This window comes from Aethalodelphis obliquidens, unplaced genomic scaffold, assembly GCF_003676395.1.
Source record: "Aethalodelphis obliquidens isolate GAN/ISIS:26980383/991018 unplaced genomic scaffold, ASM367639v1 scaffold6, whole genome shotgun sequence".
NCBI classification, from domain to species: Eukaryota; Metazoa; Chordata; class Mammalia; order Artiodactyla; family Delphinidae; genus Aethalodelphis; species Aethalodelphis obliquidens.
The window spans coordinates 41,199,349-41,220,721 of NW_020837950.1; the positions used below are offsets into that span (position 1 = coordinate 41,199,349).

Consider the following 21,373-nt stretch of genomic DNA (forward strand, 5'->3'; position numbering starts at 1 on the left):
AACAGTTTAAAGAAAAAAAAATTATACAACTGATTCTGCATGTTCCAACTACTCTGAGTACTCCGCCTTACAGTGCCACCCGAGACAAGTCAACTACACTAAGGATTTGGGAGGTATACCCTTCTGTACAGCTCGTTTGTAAGCAATGCAAGTGCATAACCACTACTCTAATATAGTGCTCAAAAGATTAATTGAAACTTTCCTAACATCTTCCCCTCTTAGAACAATACAACTGAAGGTAATTGCTGGATGCATCATCATCTTTTAGTCTCATAAAACTTGGCATCAAGTCTCTACGGAAAGATGCATGGCAAAACATGCCACTGCTGTTGCTGCTCCTAGAAACAACTGGCAAAAAATATTTAAAGCTAAAATTTATTGCTCCAGATTTAACTCGCAGAACCAGACTGTTGTGTACAAACTGTTAATCTCCATAGATGCTCAGAGATGATTGTCTCCTTGTGTCTAAACACACAAAATACAAGCTGCTATCTGTACAGTTTACAGTACTGAAACACATATATTTGAAAATGAAGTATAGATATGTACTTTGCAAAGATACATGATTTTACAGCAGGGGCTTACCCAAACTTATTTTTTACAGCCACTTTCAAAATAGACAACAACTTCACTAGGATAGCTAAATTACATCAAAGAAAGAATCAGGGTATTGAAAGTAAATAGACTGGCCAATTCCCCAAGCTCCCAGATTATTTTTATATGTCTTTTTTCTTTTCTTTTACTTTTTTTTTTTTTTGAAGAAACCCCTATACATAAAATGAAAATAATATCTGGATATTTTCTTCAGTGGTGGACTAAGCAGTTTCTTAAAACAAGACATTTAGTTTGCCTTTCACTTCCAAATGCCTTGAAAATAAGATATACTACTGCTTTAAAAGAACCATCGGAATGCTTCAGCGCTGGGAACAGGTGTTCTCTATAAAAAAAGAGCAAGAAAACAAGTTAAGTTTTCTTTCTATGTCAATATAAAATTAGATTTTTTTCCTTTACACTTCAGTAATATTTTCAGTCAGCTATACACAACATAATGACTTGTATATTTCAACATTTAATAAAAAACAAATGTTTAATCTTAGAATATTACAAAAATTAGAATATTGAATTTAATGATAATTTACTAAATATAATGATTAAAACATATTGGCCTAAAAAATATAGGACACACAGCCTAGAACATGGATGGCAATCAGAAGAAAGGGGGAGGTTCAAACTATTAGCCAATAGTAGGAAGACCAGATACAGTATATACTTACATCAGCCTTACATAGGCTGCATTTTAAGTACGCTTGCTAGAGCCAGCAAGCATACTTAAAATCTGTATCTGCTACATACATATGCAGCCTATGTAAGGCTGATGTTCAGAATTCAGTGAAGTAATTTCTTTATTCTGGAGAATTTCTTTTACGACAGGACAACAAATATAACATCAATATTACATCTATATTTAATAACTACTAATGCTAAACATTCCTACATATAATGGAATGAGAACTATACGGACAAAATATACCACTATTTTAAAATGTCTGCATTTGCAACAAATTAATGTCATATATATGAGACAAACTTATAACTAACCAATGATACTCAGTGGAGCATAATGATCCTTTTGCACCAGAAAAATACTATAGTTTTCCAAAGGAGTAATAAGCCAGCACTAAATGTATGAGCAATACTTTTAATGAGAAGCTTACAGTTACTGTGGGGTTTTTCGTTGGATAAACAGTAGTTAAGCTATCAAATTTTCCTTTATATATTAACGTTACAGTCATTCATCATGCCATACTCTTCTTTATAAAACAGAATCACATGAGTACATATTGATGATACATGAGGAAAAACAAGCTAAGAGTAAATTTTCTCGGAGGGCAAAAAGAAGTTGATTTTCTTCCTTAGACCTGTCCAACAAGCCTGTGTAGCCTATAAGACAGCTGCTATAGATTAGTACGTATGTAAATTGTTATGTTGAATATTACCAAAATACTGAGTAGGTATAAAAGAACACACACACACACACACACACACACACACACACACACACACACATCCCTTGTAAACACATCTTAAGACAGTGTTAACAGCACTTGAATTTTCAGAAAATACATGAAAAATTCTACTACAAACACTCTTTAATAATTGAGGTTAGCTTTTATTTACTTTCTCATATATGACTTATTTGGTTGACACCGTCCTACTGTAGCAATGTCATCTAAAAATAAAACTGTGTTAATTGAGAGGTCAAATGAAATTTAAATGAATAAAATAACCATTTTGGCTTATCTGTATTAAATAGAAGTTTAAAAAAACTGTGCTCATAGTCAACATGATATATTTCACAATGAACGTGTTAAGAACAAACTAACACTGTCTAATTCAAGTTTACATATAGGTATACAAAAAATATTAAAACTTGTGAATATTTTCTAAAATCACAAACAAAAAGGTCCATTATTCCCATAAAAATAGTACTTACTAATATTGTACTCCCTACTCCTCATGGGTTAATCTGTCTTCTTCTCGCCAGTTCACTACGCATACCTGGATCCCCATCATTTGACTTGGTTGGTGAGAAAAACCCCTTTACTACTTCTAAAAAAGTAACTTTTAAATGATATATATAATTATATATGCTCATTACACTTATTTAATCGTTATTAAAAGTACTGTATGAAATAATAAGGAAATATATTCATTCATCTTAATATTCGTGCTTTACACACACACATATATATATAAGCAGTAAATGAAAACTTAGTTTACACCAGATGCTAACTTGCTGTCTGATGCCAACTAAGAATAAATTTTATATAAGTATGCATACTTATATAAATGTAGTCATTTTTAACAAGATAAGTTAGATCTAAGCATATCCATGCATTGCAGAATCACACATGAAAAATAAACATGTGCATATATATCCATATATATTCACATTTATGTGTACAGTATGTGACAAAGAGATGCCAACTTACTCTCAGATGCCAACTGGAAATAAGACTGTAAGTATATACTTATATATCTTGTATCCTGATAAACATATATGTTTATGAAGATAAACAGAAGAAATATATGGAGCACATTTTTTAAATGAGATGAACTCCTTATGTCTTAGTTTCATTTTTAAATCTCTCTTCCAATTCTTGGCTCTTCCTGTGCCCCTTTCCACCACTCAGTTTCATCTGCAATATTTAGGAAAAGCAATCTTTATAAAATGCCACCCGAGATCAAAGGTCATTGTTGTGAGGAAAAAGATAATCGCTTCTCAATGCTTGTTAGCACTAAATAGTAATTAGATAATGCCGATATGAGAAAAGCAGAGAGCTAGTTTTCTTTACTGTCATGACCTGTCACAAAATTGCACTGTGATGTGTACATATCAGCATGTATACAATTTTGAGACCAGTATGTATCTCCAAAAATAAGGATACAGACAATTTATTGCTACAGGGAAAGGGAGAAGGTAAGCAGGGATGCACCTATTAAAAATTATTTCTCCCTTATATTAAGATCTTTGAGGTTGAACCCTAAAAATGATTAGTTGGGAAATCACCTAAAATATGTGAGAAAATTTAGGAAAATCACTGGTGCATTAATTGGAACAAATCTTCAAGGCATTCACCAGAAACTTGAAGTGAGGATTCTCTAAGTTTTATTTCAGGGTTAAAAAAAGAAACAAAACGCTTCAGCATCCCACAGGCCACACAAAACAGATGTATATCCAATCTCCTGCCCAATTTTCACTGGCTCACTGGAAATTTCCTTAAGGCCTGGATTGATTCTTTTAAGCCAGAATGGGGGTAGCAACACTGTTTTCATATGTAAACCATTGGGTTAAATTATGGGTTCTAATTAAGTCTGTCCTAATTTGGGGACATATCTTCTCTAATGAGGTCGTCTTTGTAAGAGGACTTCTATTTTAAATGGTTGGGGGGCTTCACCACACCAATGTGGTGGATTAAGCACCCTAACCAGCTACTTTCAGGTTATATAAATTCAAGAGTCCCAGCTGGGGAATCACATTCTTGATGAGATTACAGTGACTTTCTGGATCTCAGTGATGCTTGCAGGAAATCGTTATCCTGAGTGACAGGGAAACCAGATTCCCCAGGAAGAGAAGGGGGTGGGGAGGTAAAGAATAGAATTGAGTTGATCAGCATTGTTTAAGGCAGTCTTCACCGCTCACACCGGTGCAAACACTGGCAAACAGCAGCCTTGCTCCCAGGAGGCCTGGGGAGAAACCTGCAGCCCCCAGTTCTCCTGGTACTGCTGTAAAACATGGTGTTCCAGGGAATTCACCCCTACAAGAGCCAGACCCAGAATGACCTTCAAGTTTAAAGGAATGCCTTCTGTTTTCCTCCTAAATAACTTTAAAAGGCAAATTATTGAATAAAATAATTATATAATCCAAATCTAAGTACGTTTTACATTTACTTCTTTAAAAAAATGAATACAAAAATTATCAATATGTCTCTGGCAGAAATGTATTTCAGCTTGATTTTCATTAAATCAGCAATGAAGAAATAATTAAATGACCTAAAATCAGTAAACATCCCCAAATCCGCTACCTTAAGAATTTGAGCATAACTTTCTCTTTTGGTGCTTGGTAGGCAGTCATGTGAACTGTGGTATCTTTAGGTCGGGTATGCACCTACATACTCTTGTTTAAAATATGTCAAGCCTAATAAAAACTCATCTCCTAAAAACTGAAAGTGGGTATCTATACTTTCCTACATATGAATTTATATGGGATTGGCTATTCATTTCTAGCTAGATACAATATGTAAAATGTTGCAGTATTCAGGACACCAAACAAAACTAATCATTTTTAATAAAGCTAGACATGAGTTTTTAAAGAGCAAATAAAAGACAACTCGATGCTGAAATTCACTTCAGAATGCATAAAAGTTATAAATTGAGATAATAATTAAGACATTAGCAAATTCTGTAACTAAAGTTAACTATATCTTTCCAATATTTATTCATGTAGTTTCTAATCCAAAAGTCTCAGTGATTCACATAGGCCTTCAGAATTCTACTGTGAAACAGGATGGCTCTAATACAATACTTCCCAAGCTGAAGTCAGTATTTTGGGGTACCATTATTCTTAGATTAATCAAAAAATAATTTCCTGTTTCCCCATTTATTATTAATTAAAGAAACATAAACACCAATCATTTTCCGATCCCCATATAACTATGGGAAGTATGCTTTTTCCAACCAAAAACAAAGCAATTTCGAATTGTAGTTAGCCAATACAGCTTCTTATAAACTCTTTTGTAATACATATATTTCAAATAAAAACTTTTGTTTTCACTGTGAGAAGCTCCACTATAAGTTTCTTAGACTTCTGAGCATCTAAGTCCTTGAAATTGGAACCCCTCACCGCATTTGATTTACCTCTTTGCACTAGAACTTGAAAACCTTAATGAATCACTGAAATTCTGCAACAGGAAGTACATGAATAAATATGACAAAAAAAGAATAGCAGGAATCATTGTTTGCCTTTAGACATTTGATTATATTTGTTTTGGCTTCATATGAAACTTTCAAACTTTGGGGTATTGTGGCTGAACAAAAGGAAAAGGATTCCTCATGGTTAAAAAAAAAACTACTTTTTTTCTGATTTGATTCACAAAAAATGCTAAAATATCAAGTGATATAGGTTCTTAATTTTTGTACCAACAAAATTTCAAAACCTAATTGGAGAAATGGAAAATTGTATTACATATACTGTACAATATTGTGAATGTGAAGACACACACACATGCACATTATTACAAATTTGGATGATCAGTAGTTATGGTCTAAAATTATACCTAGTAAATGTTAGAGACTCCCCAAGATGTTTTAGGCAAAAATATTTTTCTATATCCTATTTACAAATAGTATATTTTAAAAACCATAATCCAATAACTATAGTAGAATTATTAGCAAGCACAGGTATAGCATAGTTCAGTAAGTTTGAGAGAACAATTAATTTATGATAAATGATAAACTCACAGCCCAATAATTTACTGTTATTATAATTAAAAATAACTTTATATTTTAACAATTCCAATATTTTAAAATATATGGATTAATATAAGTATACACTGTTTCCCCTTTTCAAAGTACACCTAACTTACTTTCTCATTCTGTCCTGTTGTAATTTACATGTATCATATATGTGCTGTCTACCAGATTAATTTTTCTCATAATTCAGATTCATTCATCATATAACTGTACAAGTCTTTGGTATACTCACACCTTATTTTGGCCATGATCCAGATGTAAACTAAAAACACCTATCAAATACCACTAATGGGAATATTAGACCCCTCTTTAAAAGGGAGAAAGCACCAAATAAGTAACTGCATAACTTTTATGACCCACATTTTTGGAGGTCTTAAATATGATTATAAGGAGCATTCCACTTTTCTGGTTTCCAAACTGACATTTGGGGCCAGGATTTCTCTGATTAATGGTGGAACTAGAGATGGCTTTTTCATTAGGATCGATTCCCTGTGGGCTATTGTTCCTGCTACTTCTTCTGCCTTGCAAATATGAGGGCTCTTCCTCTTCCCCCCTCCTATGAGAACACCACCACCCTCCCCATCACCACTGTGATGGCATGACTTTAAACTTAGCTAACTTTTGTAAATGGAAAGATGAGATTATAGACTATGTTGGAAAGGTGCTAAATCAAGTCAATATGGTGGTAGAGCCAGTAAGGAAAACAACTGTCCAAAGGTGGGTGTGTGTGTATATGGGGAAGGAGTGGGTTGGTAGGAAGAGAAGTAACAGGTTGACACCAAAATTCCCACTGGCCCAGAAGTGGTCAAAAAAGGCACCAACTTTTGGCCTCAGTATCTAATGTAACTACTTGATTTAGGCAAGTGTCTTGATTAATGCTATATAGGATTATATTTCAATTGCTTTTGGTAAAAACACTTCAAACCACATCCTTCCAACAATAAGCAAATTTATTGTGTTACACATGGGTAGTTTAGTGATTAAAATATTCCTGGATTTATAAAAATAAACTATAATAGGGATGGTACCAGGATAAGCAGAAAGAGAAAAAATTTTCAACAATCCATAAATTTAAAAGATGCTTTTGAAAAAATATTTTATATATTATTTTTAACCTATGTATAAGAGGAAGTGTGAAAGGAAATTAAAAGTAAAATTGATATTAAAAAAGCAAAAATCAGGTTAATAAAATCAATACTGTCAAGAATGATTAAAATATCTAGAGTTAATTTTATTTATATATGCCAATATGTTTAAATCTTTATGAAAAAATATATGGTTATATGATAATGAATCTGAATAGACATACATATATATGAATGTATGAATTCATATATATATATATATATATATATATATATATATATATATATATATATATATATATGGCAGACACAAGTTAAATAATTCTATCTCCCCTCAAAGTCACTCTACTGATCCCTGTTGACTACAACAATACCTTTAGGTGAGATCATTGCTAATTAGCTATTGAAAACACCACCAGCATTCTTTTCATGACCAAGTTGTTGGACAATTTTTGTAAATTTTGGTTATTTTTTTAAAGCAGACAGTGAACTGTCACCTTTTATTGAAGAGAAGAAATATTCACATAAAATGTGAAGAAATGGGAGGTCAGTTAAAAAACTTGAGGTGATTTTTTTTTTTTGAGGTGATTTTTAAAACCATCAAAGCCATGATTTGGACAGCCTCTAACTTCTATTCAAATAAAATACAATAGTTATACCTAATCTCTATAAGAAATTCAAATTATGGTGCTTCTTTTTGATTATTAGAGATGTGGGAATTTGAGAAATATTCATTTTTTTTCTATATTACATAAAAAGTGAAAATAAGTTTAATAGAAAATTCCTCTTGGGCTAAGTTCTATAATATATTGAATGTAGTCACTGAACTTCATTTGGTTCAGTATCTTCTATGACAAAAAGCCAACCACTGAGATAGACCCAGCCTAGAAACCAAAGCATGTTTTATGTCCATTAATTGTTTGGAGGAATTTAGAGAAAATTCCAAACATTTCACAGTCATTAGATATTATCAGCAAAATAATGTACTTGATTAAAACTATACTTCTGAGAATCACATGTTGGAGTATTTCTTTAAAAAAAAAAACCTTTTTAATAACCGCAATTGCCATTACACTGAATGTTTAAATTCACAGTCATGCTGACTTCTTGGTTTCTTCCCTTAATTTTCTGTTTAAATAATAAAATTAAAAGGTATATAGTCAACAATTTTAAGTTAATCAAGTTATTACATGTTACTTGGCTCTTTAGAAATGTATTTTGGTTAATCTCCCTCATTAAGAGGGCATACACTCTGAAGCAGTCTACATTAACATGGTATCACCATATCTTGTTCTAGAGCAAGTCCTTAATTTAAGAGTCAAATTTCTCCTCAGGGAATTTCCATGTACTACTTCTTTTTCTATGTGTATCATGTACTCCATCTTCATGCAAACAGAGTCACAATCGCATAGTTAACTAACTAGTAGAGTAAATTAATAAGCCTAACCTTTTTCAGGCACAGGATTTATAAGCTGTAGTGATTAATATTCTTTTCATCATTTTTCTGGACTCTTTTCTATATGTGCAATTCTGTATTTTCCAGGAAATTCTCTGTATAACCCCTTAAAAATTACACTGATATTTTTGAACAGTTAGTTGTTTATAGATGCTGATGGCCTCTATCTCCCTAAACACCATCATCAATTTTTAGCATCAGTTTTCCCATCTTGGCATTTCTATGTTTCTAATTACAGACTTGAGCAAATTACTCTTAAAGAGAAATTAGGAGGAAAAAAAATCTAGTTAGTTTACATGAAACTATTTTATCCACTATGGTAAATGAAAAGAAAAAATGCTGAGTGGTTCTAGTGAATCTAAACCCAGACTCATGGCATCTTTCAAATAAAATTTGAGGCATTAACCATTTCTACTAATTTCTTATTTAAACCAGACTCAAAAAGATGACCTTGAACATGACAATCCTTTCTGCCAACATGCTCCTTTCTCATTTCTCTTTAATCTATAACACTACAGTCTGCCTGTCTTCCCTCTCTCCCTCCCTCCCTTTCTTCTTTTCTTCCTTCCTTTATTTCTTTCTTTCAATATAGCTCTTTCTCTTATTCAGGTCATACAAGGGTTTCCAGTACTCTGTAAAATATGCTTGATATAACAAGTCATACTGTAGATTCTCAGTATGTTCAAGGCAAGAATTCCTTTTTCTTTTCTTATTCCTTGAAAAATTCTGGAGTACTAATAGAAAACTTAATGCTACACAACATAACCACATGAGGTAGCCAAGTAGAAATCACAGATAGCAGTATGTGTTTCTTATCTAGATCTGGGAACAACTAGGCCAAGGATGAATTAAGGAATCCCAAGGCTTTTAAATAGGTGTGAGATTGCTTTCAGAGTTTTCTAAAGTTACAATTATATCACTTGAAATGCGTCCATTTTGGGGGGCTGAGAATTAAGAATGTAAGTAGGGAGCTAATTATCTTGGATGAAAGATTAAGATGTAGAATTAGGGAATGACATAGGTATTTTAAAAAGGCAGTTAGGAATAAGGAAAAGTTTGAGTTCCTTAAGCGAAGATGTGTGTATGTATCCACAGCACTTACTACAAATCTCAGAAAATAACAGTTCCTACCTAAAGATATGTTGAATTGAATTGAATTTATCAAGGGTTTACCATGTGTTTAGTATATACCATGAATTCATGAATATACCTTCTAGGTACAGACCTGCCTAGGAGAAGTAAAGACACACTGCTTATAGAAACACATTTACATTTTACTCTTTATCTTGGTAACATTGTTCCATTTACAAATGTAATTTCTTTCCTCACTACAGATTTGTTCAATAGTGTTGTGGCTGTCACTAAACTAGTGTTTTTCAAGCTTTTTGACTGCAATCAACAGTTGGAAATACATTCTACATAGCAGCCTAGTACATGCATACACATACATTTATGTGTACATACATAACCGAAACAAAAGTTTAACAATATGTACTCTTACTACATGTGATACACATATATTTTCTGCTCCATTCCGTTCTATTCTATGTTCTAAAAATCCTGGCGATAAGCCAACACATTGGTTTTCATGGACCACTAATGTGTTGTCACCTGCAGTTTGCAAAACACAGCTTCACACCATACAAATAACATGTACATGTGAAAAGCATCACATGAGGAAAATCCAAAACCACTCCACTTCATAACGCATTTAACTCTATGGATAGCAGCCTTACATAGAAGAACCAATATGTATATCCTTTGGCATTTTAAAGGCTAGTGTTCTCTATTTTGTTTTTCATGACTGACAATTAGAGCACACTGAGTGTTTCTGAGAAGATGCCACATCTCACTTTGCATTCATCTACATACAACTGAGAATTTTATCTCTTTTCCTTATTCTCGACTCCATTAAAACCATCCCTGATCTCATTTAACCTACAAACATTTCCCATAGAGAAGTCTTTGCCCAGCACAGTTATTTTTCTGCCACTGATTCACCATCACTCATAATCATCATTTCCAATTAAATCTATATAGTCTATTATTCTTTTAAAAATTTATTTCATCTCTTTTCACTCTGTAAAGTTTTAAAGAAAATACATCTTCTCCAGAATTTGCCAGATTTGCTGAAATACACAGAAATGCCCATGACTCTTCCTGCTCTATAAACATTTATCCCTTTCTTCTCTCATCCTACTTGATCTCTATCCTTTTGATACTATCAATCATCCAGAGGTTTTTTTTAAGTCCTTGAGCAAGAAGCAGCACTTTCACCACAGTTTCCCCCATAGTTTGACACTTTTCTTCACTTGCTCCAGAACGTCCTCTGAAATATGAGTTTAGATGAATATGACACCTAAATGGAATCCCATCTTCCACCCATCTTGGAAGTATTCAGTTACACTCGGGAGTTATTCTACCAAATGTTTCAAAGGCATAAGTAAACATAATAACATCAGCTAAAACACAATCTGTTTTTCCTTGTCTCTAATTCAGCGGCCACTCCACTGAACTTTAGACTCAGCTCTGACTCCCTAACCAAATGTATTGAGTCAAGCATGAAAACATTATCTCCCCCCTTTATTGTTTCCATTCTCTGCAAAACTTCTATAACTGCTTCAGCAGTTATAGTCAGCAAAGCAGACTTCCATACCCTATCCTGACAGAACTTCTTCTAGATACTGCATTGCACCCTGGCTTGAATATCTCTTTCTCCTTCATTTTTAAAGCTTTCTTGGTTAGTATTCCAAATCTTTTAGGGCTTATCACTATTTTCTCCCAGAAAACCAACAGCATTTTCTATTATTGCTCACTAACGTTCTTCATTTCATAAATACTCTCTTCTTATTAAAAAGAAAAAGCTCTGCATAGTCACTTCACTTTTTAATCTCAAAATGTGTATCTACCTGTTTAACTTCCTACACACTTACACACGCACACACCCCATCTTCAAAAACAAGAGTAACTCTACAATTTTCCAGTGTTTGTAAATATGTTCTCCAACCAGAATCTGTGACGAGCATTTAACCATTTCTTACAATGATTTTCTTAAACTCACAAATGCACATTTAGAACAACTCCTGTCTGTCCAAATAAAGGAAATAGTAGCCAAAAAAAGGTATTGAGTTGAAATGCACACACACACACACACAAAATCTATTAAAAGATACAGAAATTTATGGTAGTGGTGTGCCTTTGGTGAGGAAGGAGGATTTGTTTATCAGGTTTATCTCTTTCCAAGAGAAATCATGCCAGATCTTTGGTGAACTGGATGATTAAGACAAATATTCAGAAAACTCAAAGCCACAAAATAGTCTACATGGGCTTTAATTTCTGATAACTGTAAGTAACTTGTTGGTATACTGAATTATCTGTAAATGTAATTGTCTTCTCCTCTACTTTTTATTGATGACTTTAAATTAGGAATGAGAAATCGTATAGCATCTATCAGTATACAAAGAACATGAACCTACACACAATATTAAAAGTTGTAGTGAAGGTTGGTATTACTATGTCCATTTCACAGTTGAGGAAATAAAGTTCAGAGAAGTAATGCTGATGGAGCTAATATTGTTCAACTGGTAAGTTACTTGAAACTAGTGGCTCTTCCCACAATCTATCACCTAAATGTAGCCACAAGGGCCCAAATATTATTTTTAATTATAAAATAAGTGAAAAGCCAAGAAACTAGTAGTTTGTTTTTTCTAAATATAATTTATATTTGGTTTTATATCAGCCAAAGAAATGCATCTTTAGCTATTAGTTCTTTGGAAAAGCAGTTGTTTGCTTTGCCACTGTCTTCTGAGTAAGAAATGTAACGTGATATCGATAGGTTAAAGATCAAAAAAATAGAAAAACAAAAAAATTTCACAGGTTCGCTCTCATACCTGGCTATGGATTCTTATGTTCTTGAAATAAATTAAGAGAAAGCCTTGGAGTTTCACAGAGAAAAAAATATTTCTCATAATGTTTTAGAGTAGAAGTTAACAAGCCTGCTGGGATCCTTTTAGCCCCTGCAGAGCTAAGTCTTCAACATTATTAAATGTCTGTCGCATCTGAAGTATGCTGCAACATAACTCAATAAACAACAGAAAACATGTGATGCTGAATAGAGGGAGACTTTTCGATTACCCTGCAGAATAATTCAATTTCAGGACAGGTGTTTGCATGTGATGGAACAAGATATGACTGAAGGATAAAACCACCTGTGTGTCCCTCCCTCAATATTTTGAAACTACTAAGGATAATAGCATAAATGCTAGATGAAAAAGTATGTTAAGAATGAGCAGAAGCATTGCAGCACAAATGAAGGAATACACTTATGCATGCACAAAATCCTCAAAATTTACACTGATCCCACCAAAGAAAGTACTGTCTTGAAAACAGGTTTTTGTTAAAAAAAAAAAAAAAAAAAAGATATTATCTAGAGTGCTCTACTTCCCCAGCCAAGATCATCTGACGTTCTAATTGGTGACTGAAAAATCACACTTATAAAGATGAAAGATTTTACCATTATTTTGGGCTCATTTTTGCTTTTAAAAAACTAATCCAAAAATAAGAGGAAGGGCTTCCCTGGTGGCACAGTGGTTGAGAGTCCGCCTGCCGATGCAGGGAACACGGGTTCATGCCCTGGTCCGGGAAGATCCCACATGCCGCGGAGCGGCTGGGCCCGTGAGCCATGGCCGCTGAGCCTGCGTGTCCGGAGCCTGTGCTCCGCAACGGGAGAGGCCACAACAGTGAGAGGCCCACGTACCGCAAAAAAATAAAAATATAGAAAAATAAAAAATAAAATAAAGAGGAAAACTGAAAGAGAAGTAGTCCTTTCTCCAACTTGCATATTTACATGGGCCTTTCAATAAATCTTGAATTTAACCTACTAATTTAAGTAGGTATTTTTATATGATGAATGAGCTCATTTTTAATATTTGTAAAATATGAATAAAAATAAATGTAAGAGACTGAAGCATATCCAGGCTTGTGAAACTTATTGGATAGTAGGACATTTTGTTACAATTTTCCAAAGCAAAATTAAAAAGTGAATTGTTTTCTGGTAAAAGTAAACTACATATTCAATCTGACCAATTGAGATTGAACAGTAAGTTCTAAGAGCACCAACTACTTCAGATGAGTTTTTTTTTTAAGATACACTTCAACCTGTTCCTGGGGAACACTCCAGTAGTTTTTTGGTTTACGTTTATATCCAGAGGGAATATTCTACCAGTGTCTCCAGGATCACCCTGACATAGTTCTTCAGTCTCCAACCTTGTACTCTAGAACAAATATGGATGAAATGCCCATGTCGTTTTAAACACCTTAAGTTTTTAGTCTTACAGACTATTTTACTAAATTGTCCTGTATTTGTCAATCTGTAAGTCTGCACTGCGCAAAATTCTTAATTATTCACCCAGGAGAACAGTTGACTAAAACTAACCAAAATATGCAGCAATGCTTCAGTAATCAATTCATTAAAAAGTTTAAAAATCAAGTTAACTTTTCTTTCCTTCATCACTAGATATACTTTCCATTCTCACTTAAAATATCCAAATACTTTTATATGATTAAAGTCTAAAGTTTGTTGTTACTGGCTTTTTGATTGTTTATTTTTATTTTGTTTAATGATGGCTGAACTTCAAACAAACATTCTTACAGGATAATTTACAAATGCTTTTAATTGCTTTTATTCTACTATTCCTAATTGCCATCCAAAAGATTGGTTAGAATTTGCATGATGTTTGGATGAGAAGGGGTATGATTTTCATTTAGGAATTATTTTAAAATGTGTGGTTCTTTTAAAAACAACTTTGACTAACTTGTATTAAATCTAGTGATGGAAAGAATCTCACTGGACTTGCATTACACTTTGATGTCTTGGCAACAAATCTATTTTCTGCCTTTAGTCAAAGCTGAACTTTTCTGAGCTTTTTTCCTTAGCATTTATGAAATTCAGACTCTTTTCCCTATGTTATTTCTATATTACATTCTAGTGTTAATCTACTATCATTTGGTTTGAATTTCTTGAAAAGTTTCCTCTTTCCTTTTGATTAAAACAAAAATGTGTATTTTTATACTGGGATGTTTTTGATTCTTGAAACTGAAAACCCATTTTTGAACTATGATATAAAATGACAAACTGTTGTATGTTGCAGTTTAAGATACGAAACATTTGTATTTTACCTGTAGGTTTTTTTTGTCACAAACTTCCAAATCTTATATGACATGTTCAATTGTTGACCGGTTTCGTTATTTAACCATACAGAGTCTGAGTTTGAGTGACACACCTATTTCATGTGTGGTCTACAAATGAAAAGGTGGGGAAGCAGGTGCCACCTTCCTGCAAAAATCGCAGACAATGCTCTGTCCAGAATTTTACAATTGCCATTTGTGTGGTTGAAGCTCTTAGAACTTAACGTCGTATATAGGAAATGTGTCCCTCCTCCCTTAGAACACTCTTCGAAATCCAGTTACCAAGAGTGGGGCAATATCTGGATGCTTTCCACGAGACCTCTTAGGACCTCAACCTAACTTGCGGAAAATTATTTGGGGCCCGTTCATTCAGCAGATAAATTTTTAAAAGAGAGAAAAGAAAGAAGATGAGATTATCCTTTTTCCTGACTTTCCAGTTTCTCAGTCTCTTCACTCTAATGTTCTTCCAACTCCTGCCTCTAGCTCAGAGAAAGCCTGGGTGGCAGCGGTGTGTACGCTCAGCAGAGAGCCAAGAGCGGGGGCAGGGAAGTCTCCCGAGGCACTGCTTACTAATGTAATTCCATAAATCAGCTAATGGGAGAGAAACCAGATCTGTGTGGTCTCTAATGCTGTCCCACAGAGATCAATCATGTCACCTGAACAATGTTCAGGGACTACGAGGCTGGGGTTACCCACGGGACAATTTTCTCCCTTGAGTCATATCAGGTTGGGAGATTTAAAAAAAGTTAGATCTTAGTATCAGAAATGTAACTGCTGTGAATATAAAAACTACAGGATTCCCTTTGTATGAGATTACCTTTGTGTGAGACAAAGGCCTGTCATATAATGTATTATCATACTATGTAATCACATTTCTTAAAATATATGGGAACTTAATATTGATCATTGAGGATACAAGTTTTTAAGATAAGTTTTGTTGCACAGGGGCATACAGAATTTGTAATGACTGCTTTGAATAACCAGTGATCATTTTTTTAGTAGAGTAATTGACTAAATGAATAGTCTTATATGCAACTATACAGTGCACAGTATCATAGGAAAACTAAGTTTGTTTTATGTGCATTGTTATCATATGGAATACTATAAAGGGGTGATTTTATTAATATATTTTGAAGGAATTAAGATGCTCTTAACATGAGGCTAAGCAGGAAAACGTGGAAATAAGTAAAGCAGTTTTAAAAGGAATGCCAGAGGGGAGGCTTTAAAAAATGTGGGCAAGAATCCCAACACATCTATGTGAATCTGTCTTAATTTCAGTTTCCTTACCCTGAGAATCTGATTACACCTCCAGTATTTGGCATGAGAATAAGTCAAAGGGAAAGAAGAGCACATGGGGCTTGAAGTGATAAATAAGAATAGTAGTGATGACTATGATCCAGATATTAATTGGTGTCCATAATTTAAAGTCAACAAATATTCGCTACTGAACTTACACCTGAAATCCACAGGTGATATCCATAATGAATCCCCAAATCACTATCCTTAGCCAGGGAGTCTACCTGACATCTAAAACATCTCCACAGATGATGATAAGTTACAGAAACCAAATTAGAGAGGGAAGCAGGTCAGCAGGGGTACTTTTCACCATCCCACAACCACTGCTCCAGCTTTGGTTCAGTCATGTAAACCCTGTCACTCTGACATGCATCCAGCTGGTTTCCTACAACGATAACTGTGTGGTTACACATGTGCTAAAGGCAATCATGCTGCCTTTGCCGCTTTAAAATGACCTAGTTAGAATGTTAGCCAATTAAAATTTTTAAAAAAAACAAAACTTTTTCTTTCTTTCTGCCAAATTGCATTCCATTAAGAATCTTAGCTTTGAACCAAGAACAATTCTCTGGTAGGAAGGGGTGTATAGCTAGGAGAACATCTTCAGAGAGCTCTACAAAGAGAGAAATGTGTTTCCCCTCCCATCCACACCCCAGTTTCTGAAGATCAACAGAATTTTAAAAGAGAAGAAAAAGTAATACTATGGAATTTTGTGATCAAAAAGCCTAAGAAACTTAAGGATCATGATAAGTTTGTGGGAAAACTATCAAAAGGAAGAAAAAAGGAAACTTATGAAATTTGTTTAGACTAATAAATCAGCATAGAAACTTGTGCAGAAAACCCCTTGGTACTCACATTAAACTCGTTCAGAGAGGTTACTTACTAAATAAATGAGAATTATTCAGTGGTCCTATCTACTACATACCCTAAATTGGGATGAAGGCAGTGCATGAGTCTAGCAAAAGTTGAAGGCCACTTAGCAACACCAAATCTATAATTCTAGATTTTATAATCCTAGATACTATAGTTTGAGAGAAAAAAAAAAAAAAGCTATGTAGTGCTATCAACTGGGCAATAACAGGAGGCTTTAGTATGAACTGAATTTTAACTGCCTATGGGCCTTAGAGACCTAGAGAAGTTATATTAATCCAGAGAAGATCATTCAAAGCTAAAAACTAATTTTTGCCACCTAAGAAAACACATGGACCTACGCCTTTATAATTGCTGTTATCTTTGCGTAAGCAGAGTTGCCAAAGGAAATGTAATAAACCACCCTGGAGTAAAGTCAAACTTTCAACAGAGATGGGTTCTTTTATAAAGAGGAATCAATGCAATATTTTGATGGAATTGATCATAATCAATAATGATATCAATATAAATTGATTTTGAGGGAATTCCAAAGTGCTATTTGCTTTGACTTATATTAATACAACTTAAAAAAAACAAACTGTATCTTACTTGTGTTCAAACATGCAAAGATCTTTAACTCTTTTCCCTTCTCCTTTTAAAGACCAGTCCTTCTTGGAGAAAACTCCTTTAAGCCACGTTCACAATTTTTTAAAAGAATGTGCAGATTTCCCTCTGATGATAACTTGTGAGAACCGCTCTCAGCCTACAATCCAGCCCATTGAATATTCCCTAATGCTACATCCACCACCTATATATGAACACTTAGCCATCTACTCTGTAAATTATATCAAGAGGCTAAATATGATTACCTGTTCATATTTCTTTACTAAATATACCACCAAACCCATTTACCTCTGATTTTCCATTTTTTCCCCTTTTGTTTTGATCAGGTCACCATATGAAATTTCCACCAAACACATCAATCTTTGTATTTAACATAATTAAAAGCCTAATTTAACAAGTAATTTAGTGATAATCTGTACGTTGTCTGTTTTAAGGGCATATAGGAAAAAGAAACTATTATTGACCAAATAGGGTGTCCAACAAAACAGTGCTTGGTGTATAGAACAATTTTGTGACTACAAAATGGTTAATCTGCTAAATGCAGAACCCCAAATTTATATTTTTTGTAACTGAGTTTTAGGAATCATTTGTTTCTAAGCTATGTAAGACAGTCTTAAATAAAATTACCATCACCTGCTACAAATTGTATCTATTCTAAGTCATCTCTCCTTAAAAACAGCAAATGGTGTTCAGCTTTCTATACTATATCCACTTTCCGGAAAAATACCAAGTATGCAGAAAATAAAATGAGGAAAACAAACATTTTGTCATGGTAAGGAGAAAAATTATCCTAGAAGAGGGTAGAAAATCCTCTTTTGAATTAATGTATTTCCGTTTCAATGATTACTCTGTGTGTGTGTGTGTGTGTGTGTGTGTGTGTGTGTGTGTGTGTTAATGGGAATGTAGGCTTGTGTGCCACAAACTGTGTCCTCACTTTTACAACTGGGCCACTAATAAGTCTCGCCCAATAAAAGTATATAGAATGTGATGTGTCCCACCCTTTGGGCAGAGATGCTTTTAAAAATAAGGGGGGAGGGGTCATTTTGAACCAACAAGGGAAATTTCTGACCATATTGAATGTGAAACTTCTGATTTTTCAAACCAATTACATTAGTTTTCCTCCCGGAGCTAAAAAGGAGGGGCGCCCTCCCCATATGGAGGGCGGTTCCAGGCGAAGTGCAGCTGGGGAGGGTGGCGGAGAGGCCATGACCTCCGCAAACCACCTACAACTGTATCTTACAACCTGAATGAAGCTTCAGGAAAGGGGTACTGCATCTTGAAGCCAGACACGAAGCCCTGAAGGGGAGAGGACAGGGGAGGGAGGAGGGAGGGGGGGAGACTGGGAAACAAGAAATCATCTCCTCTGACCTCTAGCGAAGTGCCAGGTTTTTTCTTTAGCTCTTCACATTTTCTAAATTTGCAGATCTGGTGTCCCGTTTTGCGGTTCCTGCAACTGCTGCAGACGCCACAGTTGATGAGCCTCTTGCAGGGCACGCAGACCCCACACCTTTTCCTCTTCTTCTTGGCCGGGTTGGCTCCGCCAGCTCCCCCCGAGGAGGACGAAGAGGAGGAGGAATGATTCTGCGGGCAGTCTGCCAGATTGGCAATTTGAAACGCACTGTCTGTGACGGCTGCTGAGGCTGCTGCGGGGGAGTGAAGGGCTGTCATGACGATGACCCCTGGAGGTAATGAGATGCCCCCTAAAGCCGGGATAGCGGAAAAAGTCCCCACGCGCTCGGGGAGATTCATTATCTCTGCTTCAGCAGCGCCGCATTTGAGCTTGTTCATGCATTCCCCCGCCAAAGGTCTGCAGTGTTCGGGGGATAAGGTGGAGAGGAAATTAGTATTTGCCATTTGCAACGACGGCTCTGGCGGGCAGCCAGCTTTCCCCAGCCTCTGGGAGTCGTTTCGGTGGTGCATGCTGGTCCTGCTGCCGCCGCCGCCGCCGCCGCCGCCGCCGCCGCCGCCGCCGCCGCCACCACCGCCGCCGCCGCCACCGCCGGCGGGGAGGATCGCCGAGGAGGCGGCGGAGGAGGAGGCGGCGGCGGAAGAGGATTTCCTGCTGCCCCCGCCGCCCCCGCCGCCGCCCCCGCCGCCGCCGCCTCCGCCTCCGCCGCCCCCGCCACTGCCCCAGAGCATGGCGGTGGCGGCGGCGGCGGTGGCCGCGTTGTCGCAGTTCCAGGGGGACATGCCGATGCGCGCGGCGGCCGCGGCGGCGGCGGCGCTGCTGGGGAAGATGGGGGTGGTGATGCGCGCGATCTTGGCTGCCTGCGGGAAGGCGCCCCCGTTGGTCTTGTAGAAGGAGGTGGCAAAGGAGCGGTAGCGCTCCATCTCCGAGTTGTAATCCACAAGGCTGTTCAGGGCCCCCTCGGGCAGGTGGCTTTCCTTGGGCAAGCCCGGGGCCTCCGGGCTCGGCCCGGGCTCCACGCAGACATTGGTGTTCATGGTACAGGGGGGGAAGAAGGGGTGCAGGGTGGAAGTGGGGACCGTCTGGTCCGACACCTGGGTGGGAAAGGGGGGAAGGTGGGGGGGAGGGAAGGGGGTGATGGTGGTGCCGGGGTGGGGGCCGAGGCGGGAGGGGAAAGTGGGTCCGGGTGGGGAGAGCAAGGTGAGGACTGCTTTATTCCTCTCTGGGGCGCATTTCCACAGACGGTGAATTCCCAGGCAGCGTCTTCCTTTGCATTATCCTCCAACTGTTACAACTAAAATAAAGAAAGTCATTCCAACAAGCAGCACGAGGAAAAAGATGGACAAATAAATAAACAGCCTCCCTCACCACCCCACCGCAGACGCTGAAAGCTCCCACATTCTTCGTCAGGTCGTTTGCATAACAATCATCAAGACGTGACCCCCCCCATTCCCATCCTTCCCCCACGCTCCCAGGCCCGCTCTCTCCCTCCCCACAGCACACCACGGCTCCTCCCCCCTATTCTTATAACCCTCCTGAGAAAATGTATTAATAGCCAGGATACCCAGGGAAAGAGAAAAGACAGGGGTGACAAATGCCGAGGGAAAAGGGCAATTGGAGTGCTTAAAGACATGCAAATCAGGGGTGGGAGGGCGATACTACCTATAAGCAGAGGGCATTTAAACATTTTGAAATGTATGAACAAGTGCTGCCTGGGCATGCAAATGCTCTAAAGTAGAAAACTGCTATGGCCCTATGAGGAAAATGAACAGGAAATTAGCAAATGAAGTACTGAGAAAGTCTGCAATACATCCGAGTATAAACTGTAAGCAAACACAATACAACTGAGAGCTAAGAGACTGCCCACATACAATCTGAACTAAAGAGGCAGGGAGAAAAGAACTACCAGCTGCCACAGTGTCCTTGTGTGTCTGCGGTCATTAGTTTGAATCCCAGCACAGCTGGCTCTGTTAGGGTCTTAATTCAATGGACCAAGGACGGGTCTCAATTGTACAAGCCATTTGGTGGTGGGGCTTGGAGGGGGTAAGAGGGTGGTGTTCTACTTGTTTAAAAGAAAGAAAAGAAAGATGGACTAGATTAAAAATTTTTTTTAATAATACAGAAAAATGTCAAAGGTTTTAAACCAAGTGCCTGCAGTCTCTGTAAGAATATTCCCAATAATTCCTAATGGAGACTCCAGTCTATTCCCAAGACAAGAAGAAAGCATGGACTTTTTGAGGATCTCTCACAGTCACTGATTTTTTTACATTGAGTAAAAGTAGGGGGGAATCATTTAAGGTGTTCCATGAAGAAATAATCATTAAAATGATTTTTTTTTCTTTTGCTCTGTTTTACAGGAAAGTTTAATGTTAACTGGGTATTTGCATTCATCTCTTTGCTTACAGGCCATTATTATGCTTAGGAAGAGGTATTTTAGTT

The 21,373-nt window shown here is 36.5% G+C and overlaps 1 protein-coding gene across 1 annotated transcript; it reads right to left on the minus strand.

Annotated features, from left to right (window-relative positions):
* Window positions 1-743: 743 nt before the first annotated feature.
* On the minus strand, window positions 744-19,971 carry CXXC4 (CXXC finger protein 4). Its single transcript, XM_027102819.1, has 2 exons — window positions 18,895-19,971; window positions 744-937 (listed from the first exon to the last, which is right to left on the minus strand). The coding sequence occupies exons 1-2, from the start codon at window positions 19,969-19,971 to the stop codon at window positions 893-895; spliced, it is 1,122 nt and encodes a 373-aa protein (XP_026958620.1). The 3' UTR covers window positions 744-892.
* Between the last annotated feature and the right edge of the window lie 1,402 nt (window positions 19,972-21,373).

Excerpts from the sequence above, each read along its gene's own strand:
- CXXC4 (XM_027102819.1), bottom strand. The coding sequence starts at position 19,971 with ATGAACACCAATGTCTGCGTGGAGCCCGGGCCGAGCCCGGAGGCCCCG. Across the intron at positions 938-18,894 it reads AACCTGGCACTTCGCTAGAG|AGAACACCTGTTCCCAGCGC; the intron begins GTCAGAGGAGAT and ends CTTTTTTTATAG.